Source organism: Mustelus asterias, chromosome 25 (assembly GCF_964213995.1).
Source record: "Mustelus asterias chromosome 25, sMusAst1.hap1.1, whole genome shotgun sequence".
NCBI lineage: Eukaryota > Metazoa > Chordata > Chondrichthyes > Carcharhiniformes > Triakidae > Mustelus > Mustelus asterias.
In genome coordinates, this window is record NC_135825.1 from 24,708,343 (window position 1) to 24,723,645 (window position 15,303).

Consider the following 15,303-nt stretch of genomic DNA (forward strand, 5'->3'; position numbering starts at 1 on the left):
TGAGGCGGGCAAGGCGGTAAAATTCCAGCTGATGTGTCTTAATTGTAATTCACACTGGAATCTTCCTGACCTGGTCAGCTTGTAATACCATGCTTCAGGTGACTTATGGCAACCAACTTAAGTCAATGCCTTTGCTTCATTTTTAAAAGTCCATTTTAAAGCAATTCAATATACGTTTGATCAGCCAGTAAAATTAAAGATTAATATCACACATGCACACATCACATTGTTGTGATGATGTAAATATAAATAACTGTAACCAACACCTGAGACTTGATACTAGATACATAAATCTTTCCAAATTGCACGTGCAAAAATCCAGCATTGAAGAGGAGACAGTTTTACTGCAAATCTCTAAATCTGCACAAGAAATGTCCTTAACATTGCATATAGTTAGAGCAAGTTCCCAGTTGGAGCATGTCTAAGAATTTGATTAAATTCTTTACTGATTCTAAACCGATACGTGAGTATGCATTGCTGTGAGAGATCACATTGCTCACAACACAATCCGCACCATTGACAATTTCAAGTTCTCCCTATCAAAGAACTGTTTTCTCCGCAAAGGGAACGTTCTTCATGGAACTGTTTCTACGTGTTTATTATTTTAAGTCAGTTTGAATTGACCCATATGAAGAAATAATTCATTGTTTTCTCTAAAGAACTGCTCCCATCAATTTTTGCCTGGGATGAGGCGTGTGACAGGTTGCAAAGGCTTGGCAAGTGGCAGCAACCATTTAAGTCTAGACGTCTTTGAATTTTGGAGATTAGTATTATATATGTGCATGTTCAGCCTGCAGAACAAATGTAAAGTCAACCCTGACTGATTCGATTCTTTCAACCCTGAACTTAATATCGATTTCACTTAGTTTCCTCACTGCCATCTTTCAATTTTTGCCCAGGTATTGCATTTTAAAATTAATCTGGCAGCAGCGTCTGCTTCTAACAGCAGATTCCATTATGGTCGGGATAAGGCCGTGTCAGCCATTGATTCTTTGGGTCAGTAAACCTCCTCAGCACCTGGTGTGCAATTTATTAAAACATTTTGAGAGTTGCAACTGAAGTTGGTTAATAGATTAGGAGTAATAATGCGATACACACATGGTCATTGTTAGTTTGTGTTTGAGGCTTCTGAATATTGAATTAATTCCATGAAACAGACTAAAACTTCCTACTGATTGATCTTTCTGTACCCTTTTGGACTGATGTAGAGGTTTGTATATTTAAAAATAAAGTTAATTTCTTACCTTGAAGAATTCTTGATTTATAATTCACTAATTCCTTTCTGTGCTGAAATTTCAGAATCCATTTGAGAAATAAACTCTAACCTCCCCCCTTTCTCTTATGTCTACACAACCACAGATGTTTCAGCTCACAGACATCTTGTCATAATCCCCAGAATCAAGTGGTGTTACCATCATACCACTATGATGTAATCTTTTAAAATGTACAGGGACCACCTTAATTGTAAATTAAAACGAAGACTTAGCACTTTCTTTTCTCACTTTTCACTCTTAAAATTGGAAGGTTAAATGTTGGCCATGCTGTTTCTGGCTGGTTATTACAAACTCTTTCTTCAGATATATGCACAGCAGCAAATAGGTGGTTGAGAATATCTTTATATACAGAGTGTGCGCCTAAAGGGAGAGTTGTACCAGGTTTCCTGACTTGCGTCATGTTTAAATATTTGTCCTAACATGTCATTATTAAGTCGGCATTTGATGGGAGATTGGTTATACAGTCGAGGGCATATGTTTATTGAATGTTGAGAAAATTAAAACGAGCATCGTCGTGGGTCAGGGTTTAGGTTTTGCTCCTGGAGTGAAACATCCTTTGCATCAATTGCAGATGTTTAATTGGTAATAGATATTTTTTTAGAATTGCATAATTTATAATGAAATAATTTATTCCCACCCACTCCCGATTTTTTTCTTTCCCCCTCCTTCACTGCTCATGATGGTGAAGCATCCTAATGTTCTCTGGACATCGGTGATCCTTGAATAACTCACTCATGTGGCTGAGATTCAAAGCTTTTCAAACATGGTGAGAGTGTCACAGCCACTCCCAATCATGTTCTTGCCTGACATCCATATTCTTAAGTGCTTTCCCACAGGGGGCAAAGGGCGAAGATCAGAAACCAGAAACCTATCTCGTTTTCTCTCCCTGCTAGCCTAGGGACGCTCCAATTGTCACCCTGGCTGAGATTACATAACTCAACACAAACCAGAAACCACTCTTGGGACCTTCTGGATTTTGATGATTCAGTACCTCATCACACAGTTAATTTTCTCACTCAACTCTTGACAATGCCCTTAAATGTTTGTTTTTAGAAAGCAATTATTGCAAAATCTCAATGTTGCTGTGCTTACCACCTCCAAGTTCCCTACATTTTCTAAAATTGGCTATTTTTTTGCATTTGTGCTTTCATCTTTCAGTATTTCCATCTCGGCATTTACCACCTGGCTTTCTCCTCTTCTGGCTAGATGGAACATCCCAGACCACCGACTTGGTGGATGCTAGTCATGCCACTCTGAAAATAGATGTATTTCTGCAGAGTGGCTCCCTCTCTAATCTCCAGTGAACTAATTGCTGCACAATTCTCCAGCTGATGGTGCATATAGATAAGGGTAATATTTACCCCAAATTGCTGGCATGACCACATTCCATAGAATTGAAAGCCTTTGGTCCAGATTTTTCCCAAGTCCAGCTGACTCCGTTCCTGTTTCCGGCTATTTTTGCTGCTGCTGCGGGATAAGGATGCAGGTAGTCTTCCTGCTTCATAGAATCCCTACAGTGCAGAAGGAGACCACTCGGCCCATCAAGCCTGCACCGACAACAATCCCACCTAGGCCCTATCCCCGCAACCCCACATATTCACCCCGCTAATCCCTCTAACCTACACATCCTGGGACACTAAGGGGCAATTTAGCATGGCCAATCAACCTAACCCACACACCTTTGGACTGTGGGAGGAAACCGGAGCAGCCAGAGGAAACCCACGCAGACACGGGGAGAACGTGCAGACACACACAGACTGACCCAAACCAGGAATCGATCCTGGGTCCTTGGAGCTGTGAGGTAGCAGTGCTAACCACTGTGCCACCATGCCACCCATAAGACTCCCTCTCCAGACACAGTCAGGAAATTTTGCAGCTCCCCTTTGCAGAATTGAACCCTGTGACAGGCGGGGATGCTAACCACTATACTAACGAGGAAGTGCTTCTACCACTCTCATTCTTCCCCGCTCCATTGCAGGGAGGGTAGTCCAAACCTTTGTAATTTTTGCAGAGTCGGGTCCCTTTGGTAGTTAAACCTGGTTCACAGAGTGTCAGAGCTGATAGGAAAACCCAATCCCATATGTGGAATGAGAAAATACACCTGGTCCTGAAATTCCTTCACTGTCAGATTTTGAAATAAAGAAACAAAAATGTTCTTTCAGTTTCATCAGTTTGATTGTGCATTTAAGGTAGATGTTTTCACAGTGATTCACTATCGGGCTCTCTCCTGCAAATATAAGTTAACCATTACATTTGCTAGCATTATGTAAATGTTGACATGTATTTTCCCATTGGGAAAAATGTTCTCATGCATTCAAAACTGAACAAAACACTGCTTGGGAACTTCAGTGTGATGGATCCGTAGTGATTTAAAAATCAGCAGAACCCTTTAAAATTAAAAAAGCTTCAGAGAAAATGACCCATTGCTGAGCACATTGATTGACAGGCCATCTGGTGCAACTTTTAAAAAATTGGTGGCATCTGACATTTTGAAATTTCAGCAGGCTCTATTATCTGTAAGTTCGAATGGTTTGTTTTGATAGCTGTGGCCAGTATGAATGCTTAGCTGATTCTCAAAATGTCCACCGTCATGTCGCTAAAAGGCTGTACAAACATTTTCATTGACGGTTTTAATCAATTATTAAAAGATCACTTGCCTTGTCAGTGGAATTTTAATATTTTTAATGGTTTTAATTGAGTGGGAGCTTTTTTTCATTTTGATGTTTTAAAATGAGATCAGATTGTTAAAAGTTTATTTTCAATCCTTTTCGAAGGTCCCTTGATGTATTTCCATAGTGAATACTGGGTGAGTGGCTATGGAGGATATATGGGGATGGCATGGGGATCTGAGGGGGTATGGAGATGGCATTGGGGTATGAGGTGACATGGGGTGTGATTTGGAAGTGAAGGGATGAGGATTTCAGGGCCTAACATTAATCATCAAACTTAGACCAATGTCCAAATATATCAGGCCCATCCCCATCTCACCCCACCTCCCAGGAGTGAAAATACAGCAAGTGGGGGCCTTCTAGATGGAGACAAGTCAACTAAGTTAGGAAATTTCCACCTCATCAATGAAAATTTGGCTCTTATTGTTTAAATTATATTGTTTTTTAAGTTACAGTAGGTGAAAAAGAAAACACAAAATGAAGGAGGCTACTGAAAGTAAGATCTGGTGATACATTACAATTGATGCTACATAGACACTAAACCTGCTAACTAAATTTCTTACCTTAATTTTTATCAAGGAGGTGACTGAACTTATTTTAACTGGAAAGAGAACTAGAGGGTGTTGCAGCAATAAGCTGCCACGCTAATCATATTTCTACTAGCACAATGACTGTGCAAACTTTGAGATGAATAAATCTCAAGGGCCAGAAAAAATTCATCCGAGGATAGAGGAAGTTGGTACGCAGGAGCAACTAAATGCTGACTTTTCCTTTTCCATTTGACAGAACACATTCTATATTCAAAGTTTTCCAATCCATTAACAGCTAAGATCAAGAACTCAATGGCATGGATGACCATTAACCTAAGTCATAGAAGGGACACAAGCTGATACCCAGTTTTACCTACCCGTGGTAACGTAACCAGAAGATATATTCTAACCCTGGTTACAAAAGGTATGGGTAGGGGACTTAAGATGTTTGGGGAAGACTATATTTCTTCCCCCACCTCATAACAGGCACAGCAGTCCTGTCAGAAGATGCCAGGTTAAGTATTTAAATTATTTCCAAGAATTCATTGTGTTCCAGGAACAGCTGGAGTGTATCTTCTGGACATCGAGGGTCCATGTGCTACCCCAGTTCTAGTCTAGGGTGGATTTGGCCCCCTTCAGACACCCTCACACCCAACACTAACTTCAAGCTGAGTTTTGCTCCTTTAGGTCTCTGGCATTTCTGTGCCTCCTATGCTAATTTTTGGCCCAACCCTCATCAGCTCCCTCCCACCACCCTTCCGCCTCCATCTCCCCCTGCTCTAGTTTGGACCAGGAGACAATGCTGCAGAATTCAAAAGAGACCCTGGATTAAAATAAGCCTCATGCTTATTGTCCTTTGAAGGAGCAACACTCTGAAAGCTTGTGCTACCAAATAAACCTGTTGGACTTTAACCTGGTGTTGTGAAACTTCTTACTGTGCTCCCAAATTTACCCAGAGTTAAAACCGAGTTGTTGGCTTTTCCCACGACATATGGATGTGTTCCTCAGTTTCAATATAATTCATCCAGTTACTAAAACATAATTAATACAATAACGTTTGGGAATGATACCGTGTCCAGCAAACCTTTGTTCTGTGATACACTCTTGCCTCAGAGTGAGAAAGTTTTGTTTGATTCCAGAGACTTCAAGTAATTGTTCCTACTCATCCTCCAGCTTCAGGCATATGCTGTTCATCCTTAATTGGTTGGTAAACTCATCTTCTGGTCACCAATTGGCCAATCCAGACAAAATCATTGTCAAGTCATTGGTCCCAACACAGTGCGAGGTTGGGACTTGTTTTAGACCCCCACGTTGGGGTCCCAATCCAAAAAGGCAAAACCCTGCCCAACATGTTTGATCTGTCAAATTAATAAACTGTACTCAATTTAATTTTGAAATGTTATCATTTTTCTAGTTACAAAATCTAATGATGTTTGGACCATGCCTGCTGTGGATAATATTGTGTGAGGAGGAAGGGAAACATTTTGAATCAATAATCTGAATATCTGAGAAGCCACAAAGTATAATGACCCGTTAGCAGAACGATTTGATTAGCATAATCAGCAGTTAGGGTGACACTGTCTAATTGCATAACTTCACTGCTATGATTCACTATCACTGAAACATTGGAGCTTGTTTGACCATTTAGTTGGTGGAGTCATTCTGTCTCCATGATCAAAGACTCTTGGAATTATTTGAAAGTAACCAACTTTTCCCCCATATTACCCATGTTTAATACAAATGAGCTATTGATTTGTGTAATGGGCTGTTGGAAAATATTTTTTTTTCTCTCAGATGGTCTTTAGAAGAATGAGAGTGGACCTCATAGAAACATAAAATCCTGATGGGACTGGACAGGCTAGAATGTTCCCAATGTTGGGGAAGTCCAGAATGAGGGCTCACAGTCTAAGAATAAGGGGTAAGCCATTCAGGATTGAGATCAGGAAGAAATTCTTCACTCTGAGAGTTGCGAACCTGTGGAATTCTCGGCCACAGAAAGCTGTTGGGGCCACTTTGTTAGAAATGTTCAAGAGGGAGCAGAACGTGGCCCTTGTGGCTAAAGGGATCAAGAGAGAAAGCAGGAGTGAGATACTGAAATGCATGATCAGCCATGATCATATTGAATGGTGGTGCAAGCTCGAAGAGTCGAATGGCCTACTCCTGCACCTATTTTCTATGTTTCTATTAGTTTGTGGAATTCTCATCCCCAGAGAGCAGTGGAGGCTGGGTCGTTGCATATATTCAAGGCTGAGTTAGACAGATTTTTGATGGTCAAGGGAGTCCAGGGTTATGGGGGACAGACAGGAAAGTGGAGTTGAGACGACAAACAGATCAGCCTTGATCTTATTGATGGAGCAGTTTCGAAGGGCCGAATGGCCTACTCCTGCTCCTAAGCCCTTAATTCCTGTATATCAGAAACATGTGCTTTGTATGTGAAATGTTACATTCTCTAGTGGAATGTACCTGTCCAATGATAGCTGAATGGAATTTGTGGCCATACTTTATATGTAAGCTATAGAAAATGTCAATTAATTGAATGTGGAATTGAAGTCCGATACTTTGGCAAGTAGAATAATTTGACTATTGTTACCAAAGCATGAATTTCCCATGGGGCCAAATGGCAACATATAAATGAGACATTTGTTCCGCAAATCAGATAGGATCCTCAGAATGGACACCAATCATTATTGTGATGCTTTAATATTATACACTGTCCAATTTGGGGTATCGCTGTTCTTGTATCTAGTTTGTCTTGAACTTTGGTGAGCTATGTAATTTTGCTTAGGAACGTTTTGGATATTTCTACAGCTGCAGCCAAATGTGCCAGGCTGCTATAAACAAGTCACATGTTTAATTGGAGAACCCACCACCACACCGCCACCCTCACCACCGCAGATTAGAATGGCAAGCCATGATTTTCTGTAGCAGGGCATCCAACAGCTTTTGCCATTAGCTAGACTTACCCTTGCCTACTTAGGTTTTTAATGTTTTGTGTGGCAAGTTGCTGAAAGTATGAGCTCCTACTAGCACATTGAGGGAAAGAGGGAAGCTGGGACTTGAATGAACAAGGCAGGCAACTGTGTATCTGCTTAAACACTCAGATTACAAGATTGTAAAATTACTAACTCAACAACGGAATGGAATGGAAATGGTTGAATCTGTTGTCAAATCCTCTACAGAAAGAGGAATAAAGAGCAGAAAGGAAGGTTGAATTAAGGAAGAGGTAAAAAGTTAAAGAAAAAGTTCTAAATGTTACATTCTTAAAATCTCCAACAATAATCAAAACCCGAAAGAATGAGATTGCTCACAGTTCCGAAGAGTGCCACAACTTTTACAGATGCACCATAGAAAGCATTCTTTCTGGTTGTATCACAGCTTAGTACGGCTCCTGCTCTGACCAAGACCACAAGAAACTACAAAAGGTTGTGAATGTAGCCCAATCCATCATGCAAACCAGCCTCCCATCCATTGACTGTCTACACTTCCCGCTGCCTCGGCAAAGCAGCCAGCATAATTAAGGACCCCATGCACCCTGGACATTCTCTCTTCCACCTTCTTCCGTCAGGAAAAAGGTACTAAAGTCTGAGCACTCAAGAGCAGCTTCTTCTCTGCTGCCGTCAGACTTTTGAATGGACTTACCTTGCATTAAGTTGATCTTTCTCTACACCCTAGCTATGACTGTGACACTACATTCCGCAGTCTCTCATTTCCTTCTCTATGAACGGCATGTTTTGTCTGTATAGTGCGCATACATGCACCATACTTTTCACTGTATGCTAATACATGTGACAATAATAAATCAAACATAGGTCATTTAGCCATAATTAAAGGATATTGAGACTGAAGTAGATCTGACTTAATTGCTCGTAGCAATCTAGTTCATATCTAAGATGTTAGTACAACAATTTAACACCAGGCTATACATTTCAATGTACAAAGTAAGGAATACTGATATGGGAATTAAATAATGTCAACAGATATAATTATTCACTGGATCAAAATCCTGGAATTCCCTTCCTAACCCGAATGACACAGTGGTTAGCACTGCTGCTTCACAGCGCCATGGAGTCAGGTTTGATTCCCAGCTTGGGACACTATCTTTGCGGACTTGCACATTCTCCCTGTGTCTGCATGAGTTTCCTCCGGATGCTCCGGTTTCCTCCCACAATCCAAAAGACGTGCGGGCTAGGTGCATTGGCCATGCTAAAATCTCCCTCAATGTATCCGAACAGACGCCGGAGTGTGGCGACTAGGGAATTTTTACAGTAACTTCATTGCAATGTTAATGTAAGCTTACTTGTGACACTAACAAATAAATAAACATGCCTGTTGGGGCATGAGTCTCAATGGCAGACGACAGCCATGATGGTGCCTGCCGTTGCCTTGTACAAGAGAAGAGGCAGGAATCTGGGAGGTCAGAAACCTCAGCTAAACGGCCAGCAGTGCTATGTCAAACCTCATAATGAACACCCTGATTGCAATTTTTTTCTGCTTTAAAGAATACATTTGCAGCTCCCTGCATTGAACCTGCCAGCTGTAACATGCGCCAAATTGTTCAGTTTGGCAATTTCAATTTGAAAATTGCCTCCTGGCCCCTCTGCTTCATTAATAAGCTTGATCTTTTCCTGCAATTGAAAATTCAGCCCTGGAGAACAATGTCACTCCGCGTATTCTGTATATTCTCACTAAATCTACCATTTAGGTCACTGCTGGTGGGTTTAATGTTACTCTGGCTTGCCTGCTATACTTTAAAAAGATTATTATTGCAATTATATAAATTTGTGTTCCCTTGTTAAGAAATGTGTCCCTTGAAAGAATGCTTACCATGTCTATTGTGACTGCAAGAAACACATTATTACTTCACAATTGTTTTTGTCCTGAGATATTGTACAACATAAATACCGCTGACAACAGTTCTGCCACTGCAAATAAGTATGAAAAAGCTCTCCTGATGACATAGTGGCATATAGACCAACTGAAATTATGTTAAGTCACACAGTTTAGGAAGTCATTTGCAGTGCTCTGAGTTAGCTAGTTAGCTTGTTTGAAATTATCATTGGTGTCCTATGTCTGTAGCTCTCCTTTTAGATCATTCACTATGACTGAGCTGCAAGCACATTGTGCGGAATCAAGTTGCAATTTTCTTTTTGCATGTATAATTTCACACAAGAAGAATTTGTTACTCCTCACAATTCTAGTCAGTTTGAATCTGTGGCGGAATTCTTTTTCAATGCAGCCCTCTTAAAAATGTACAACCAACTTAGTGAACGCTGCTCGCACAGAACTTTGGCAGCAGACTTAACCTTAGAGTTATTGTTCAAATGTGTCAGTCTCTACAAAAAATGTTTCCTTCACATTCTTGGTGATTCATATTTTCAATTTACATTGTCTTGCTCTGGCAGATACATTGATGAACAACAGTTGCAATCCGTTCCAGGGATCGGCAGAAAGCTCCAGTTTCCAGACATTACTAATAGATGAAGAAAGAGGCAAACTTCTAGTTGGAGCTAAAGATCTGATTTATATTTTGAATCTAGAAGATTTGAACAAGGAACCTAAGAAGGTAAATAGCAACATAGAAGCCTCATGTAGATATGATGCATCAAAATATGAAAATTGCATATATATGTAAAGTTGCCATAGTCAAAGTTGCCATAGTCTCAGAAGGCAAGAGGCTGCTCCCCCCTCTGAAGAGGAGAGCTGACTGGTGGTGATTTAACCTGAGGACCACCACACCTCAGGCAAGGGGGAAGGTTGAGAAGGCAGGGCCTTCATGAATAAATTCAGCTGGTACAGGAATTAAACTCATGTTGTTGGTGACACACAAACCAGTCGTCCAACCAACTGAGCTTTTTTTTATTCATTCATGGGACATGGGCATCACTGGCTGGCCAGCATTTATTGCCCATCCCTAGTTGCCCCTGAGAAGGTGGTGATGAGCTGCCTTCTTGAATCGCTGCAGTCCATGTTTTGTGGGTTGACCCACAATGCCGTTAGGGAGGGAATTCCAGGATTTTGACCCAGCGACTGTGAAGGAATGGCGATATATTTCCAAGTCAGAATGGTGAGTGGCTTGGAGGGGAATTTGCAGGTGGTGGCGTTCCCATGTATCTGCTGCCCGACTCCCCAAATTGCAGATAAATCCGATTTGAAAAGAGAAAGCTGCAGGAGTCTAATTTGAAGAAACCTGGAGGAGCTGATTTTCATTTGTTTTACCTGGCTTGAACATGAGAGCAACAACCTCAGAATAGGGACAGTAGCTTTACCATCCCACTACCACTGAGGAAAACGTTAAATTAACAAATGAATTTCATTACAAACAGCGCAATGTCCTTCCTGTAGGTCATTAGTCCATGACACAATCAGTTATCTTATTGTGAAAAGCCGCACTGACATTCAGGATGAATGTTCCCACTGACCTTTCCTCAAATATAATTGGGCTGACAGGATACATTCTGTGTGATATCTCGTGGCGTATAGTGTGCTGCAACATAATTTCTGACTGCACCGCAGTAACGACACTGCAAAGGAAGTCAGTATGCTACTGTGAACATCACAGCACTGAAATACCAAAATCCTAGCAAGAAAGACTAAACCAAATGTGCAACCACCAGAAAATGTGTAATAAAAAATAACAGCTAGAAAGGAGAGGTTGGAGCAGAATCTTCAGGTTCAGATTAAATTTACAAATACTCCAGCTTCTCTACTTCTGTGCGATATGTCACCAAAAACTCACTGCCATGTCCACCACTAAGCTGCAGGGCTATTGATCATACATTGTTCACCATTCATAGAATCAAAAATCCCTACTGTGCAGTAGGAGGCCATTTGGCCTATTGAGTTATCACTGATTCTCTGAAAGAGCATCTTACCCAGGACCACCCCATGCCCTATTCCCGTAACCCCACACATTTATCCCACTAATCCCCCTAACCTACACATCTTTGGACACTAAAGAGCAATTTAGCATGGCTAATCTACCTAACCTGCACATCTTTGGATTGTGGGAGAAAACCAGAGCACCCGGAGGAAACCCATGCAGACATGGGAAGAACATGCAAACTCCACACAGGCACTCGAGGCTGGAATTGAACCCTGGCACCCTGAGGCAAATCACTGCGCCACCATACCACCCAATCCTGTTCAATTGTGCACCTCATTGGTAATCTGGCAGTATGCCTAGCTCTGTTATTACTTGCATTCTGCCTCTCACAACAATCAGTTCAATCAATGGCATCAAAGGTTGCCAGCTCTTCCCTGAGGTCAGAACTCGAAGGCCAGCAGGAGAAAAGTGGGAGAGGAGATAGAATTGTGGATTCAATTCCAAAACTGCTTTGCTGTTAAAAACTGACGGCCAGTTTTAATAGCCTTGGAGCGAGGGAGACTTTTCTTTTAAACGGTATACTGTTAAAATAGTAAAAGAAATACTCAGCTGGTCAGGCAGCATCTGTGGTGAGAAACGGAGTTCATTTTTTGAGTCTAATATGACTCTTTTGCAGGTTCAGAAGAAGAATTGTATTGGATTCAAAATATTAACTCTGTCTCTCCACGGATGCTGCCATACCTGCTGAGTATTTCCAGCACTTCCTGTTTTTATTTCCAATCTCCTGCATTCACAGTATTTTATGTTAACTTTTCTGGGGTGATTTTCCCTTAGAGTTGCTGCTTAAAACTGTCATATTCCAACAAGGGACTCAAAGCCTCTTTTAAGGCCCATCTGGGGCATTGGACAGCACTGGGCTGGGTCAAGTGTTGGGCCTTCTAACAAGCAGGCAGGCAAAAAGGGTGAACTGTTTTAAGTTTGTGGAGACAGGAGGAGGAGCAGTGCCTTTCCTGGCTCCATTCTGATGATTGCTACTGACCCACGCTGACCTCCCTCCCTTTATCATCTTCCCCCATCCCAATCCCTTCACTTTTTTAAATTCATTTTTGGGACATGGACATTTCTGGCTGCCCTTGGAGGACAGTTAAGAGTCAACCACATTGCTGCGGGTCTGGAGCCACATGTGGCCAGACCAGGTAAGGACGGCAGATTTCCTTCCTTAAAGGACAGTAGTGAATCAGATGGGTTTTTCCAACAATTGTCAATGGTTTCATCATTATCAGTAGAGTCTTAATTCCAGGTATGTTATATCAAATTAAAATTCTACCACCTGCCATTGCGGGATTTGAACCCAGATCCCCAGAACATTAGCTGAGTTTCTGGATTAATAGTTTAGCGATAATATCACTAGGCCATCGCCTCCCCCTAAGATAGGCGCCAGTGAGTCAGGCAGCACAACAGTGGAGCTAAAAGGCAAGTTGCATTGGAGATGTGACAGGCACCGGCAGTTTGCCTGGCATACTAAGATGAGGCCCGAGGAGAAATTTTGGGCAGTCCTTGGGTCACCTTTCCCTCCCTTCTCCCCGCAATGCTGCCCAGAACCCGCAATCACCATGGTGAAAAAAAACATTGAATCCTTTCTATCCAGTATACTGCTTTGCATAGTTTGACAACCAGCCAAAGGCTCGACAAGGAAAATTTGAAAACACTTCATCTAATTGTGTTTTTCTTTCCTATAGTTTTAATTTTTTTTTTGTCTTGTCAGATTTATTGGCCTGCAGCTAAGGAGAGAGTGGAACGGTGTAAACAGACTGGAAAAAAAGAAGTAAGAAATGCCTGACATTATTTTGTAATTTCCAAGTCTTTTGCTTTAAAAAAGTAATTTTCATATTTGCAGTCATATTTAATCTGCATTGAACAAACTGGTGACATTTTACTGTCTAAAAGCTTGCATTGCACAAAATGTAGAAACTGCTGTGAAGAAAATGTTATTTTTCAAATATTTCTGGGATAGATGGTATTCTGTAATGGAGGGGGTTAGATGTGTGTCTGTGTGTGTGTGTGTGTGCGTGTGTGTGACTAGTTTAATTAAACTAGGGACTGAGTGTCTATGGAATTGAGACCATCAAAGGGGCTATGTGTGAAAAGTAGGCACTTGAAGTAAAGAGGGCCAAGTTGGATATTCTACAAGTAAATACAGCATGAGTCGAAGTTTGCAGTCAGAGATAAGTGAGGATTTGGAATTTTAGTTGTTGCATTTCAAAGGAAGGTAAGAAGGAGTTTAAAACTTAACAAAGATCATAATAAATGAGGCAAAGTTATTCCGTTTTATTTTACCAAAAGTAACGGCCATTTGAAGAACATAAAAGTTTTTTGATATTATGGGATAAGTACATTTCAAAGAGGGATAAGAACAATGTTTGTAAAGATGAAAGAGAAGAACATATTTAAGGAAACGCTGGGAGCTGTTCTGAGGGAACCCTGAAGTATGCTCTGTGCTCAAACAAATCTGTGACAAATGGCAGTGAGCATTTTGCAGCCTATCAGTTGTTTTCCGAAAGCAGGGTTTTGCTCTAAAGCTTTTTGGAATTCTCCACAACTGTTGCTTTAAAGGAATGTTTATTTGTGAGTTTAACCAAGGAAGAATCTTTAGGGGAAATGTTCTTTAAGACTAACTTTTATCTGTGTAAGTGTGATCTTGTATGTTTAAGTTTTCTTTCCTTTTGTTGATAAATGTTTTAATTCACTGTCTAAAATCTTCAAAAGATGTTATGGAAATTGTGATTCTTGCCTTCAGTGCACATATCTTCTCATACTAAAATACAAACTGAAAATTGTTGTGATAGCTTGCCAAGTTTCCCTTTGGGACTTAGCCCAGCAAATACCCCCTTCCATATCATAACACTGCAATTTTAAAAAACATTTTAATGTTGAAGAATACCAGTGTGTTTTGCTACACTGTATGTTAAAATGTTCTGATCACATGCTATAAATCATGTATTATTAGTTATAGCTGCTGTTTTACTCCTAATCCAGATGAACTTAGCTGAGGCTAGTGATACTCAAGCATCAAAAGAAATTTAAATTTCTTAAGGCACTGTTGAAAGGCAGGCGAGAAGCCTGCAAATGTACAGAATTCAGCAAATGTACAGATTTTTACAACACCCCACAAGCCATCTATCAATTACAATGCTTCAAAGGTCTATCATTATATAAATAAAATGTAAATTAAAGAGTGATAATGAAACAATATGAGCATTTGATTCAAAATTTAAACATTTGTTTTCTGTAAAAAGAATGAAATCAGTATACTTCAGTTAAAAGCTAATCCTGCAATGTTCCCCAATTGTCAGGACCACTTAAAAATGTTGTCATGTTGCCTTGCCGCAATGTTGAAGATTTGGAGTCTTCTTGGTGCCACTATTGTGAGCACCCATCGCTTCTCGGCCTTTTGGCTAAGATCAAGTGTAGTATGGATAGGATGCTGCACTTGGTTGAGGCCATTAGGTTACATTTAAGCTTCATAGTCATATGAAGCAATTTTTAAAAGCGGCATCTCGGCCTTTTGGCTAAGATGCAAATGAGATCAAGCCTTGGAGGAGGAGGACCTGCACCTACTCCAATCAGCTTGGCTCATGAGATCAGGCCCAAGACAGGAGTGGAGGCCCTGTCTTGTCAGCTTGGATCGGAAATATCTCAACTTGTTGAGACTCTGAATTGGACTTGATTTGATTGAATTGGAAAAGAAAAAAACAAATAGCACTAACCAGCCGAGTTCCAATCCTCACCACCAACTGTAAGGAAAGTACAGTCCAAGATGCAACTGAAAGGGGAGAAATAGGAGAAATGAGAATTCATTTTCTACCTTTAAAAATAATCGTTTCCCATTTGCTCTTTTGAATGAAAATTACTTGCAATGAGACAACTTAACAGTCTCTTTATTGTCACGTCTAATATTTGTGATGATAATGTTACATTGCTTATTTTTTTAAGTGAGCATGTTATAG

At 40.6% G+C, this 15,303-nt stretch overlaps 1 protein-coding gene and 1 pseudogene across 1 annotated transcript in view; both read left to right on the top strand.

Moving 5' to 3' along the window:
* The window catches only part of LOC144479266 (semaphorin-3D-like), a 105,034-nt gene that overhangs the window by 16,480 nt on the left and 73,251 nt on the right, over positions 1 to 15,303 (top strand). The window contains exons 2-3 of the mRNA XM_078197935.1: positions 9,876 to 10,036; positions 13,062 to 13,121. Coding sequence (XP_078054061.1) covers positions 9,876 to 10,036; positions 13,062 to 13,121 — 221 coding nt within the window. The remainder of the gene's footprint in view (positions 1 to 9,875; positions 10,037 to 13,061; positions 13,122 to 15,303) is intronic.
* LOC144479344 (U2 spliceosomal RNA) lies at positions 14,732 to 14,940 on the top strand (annotated as a pseudogene).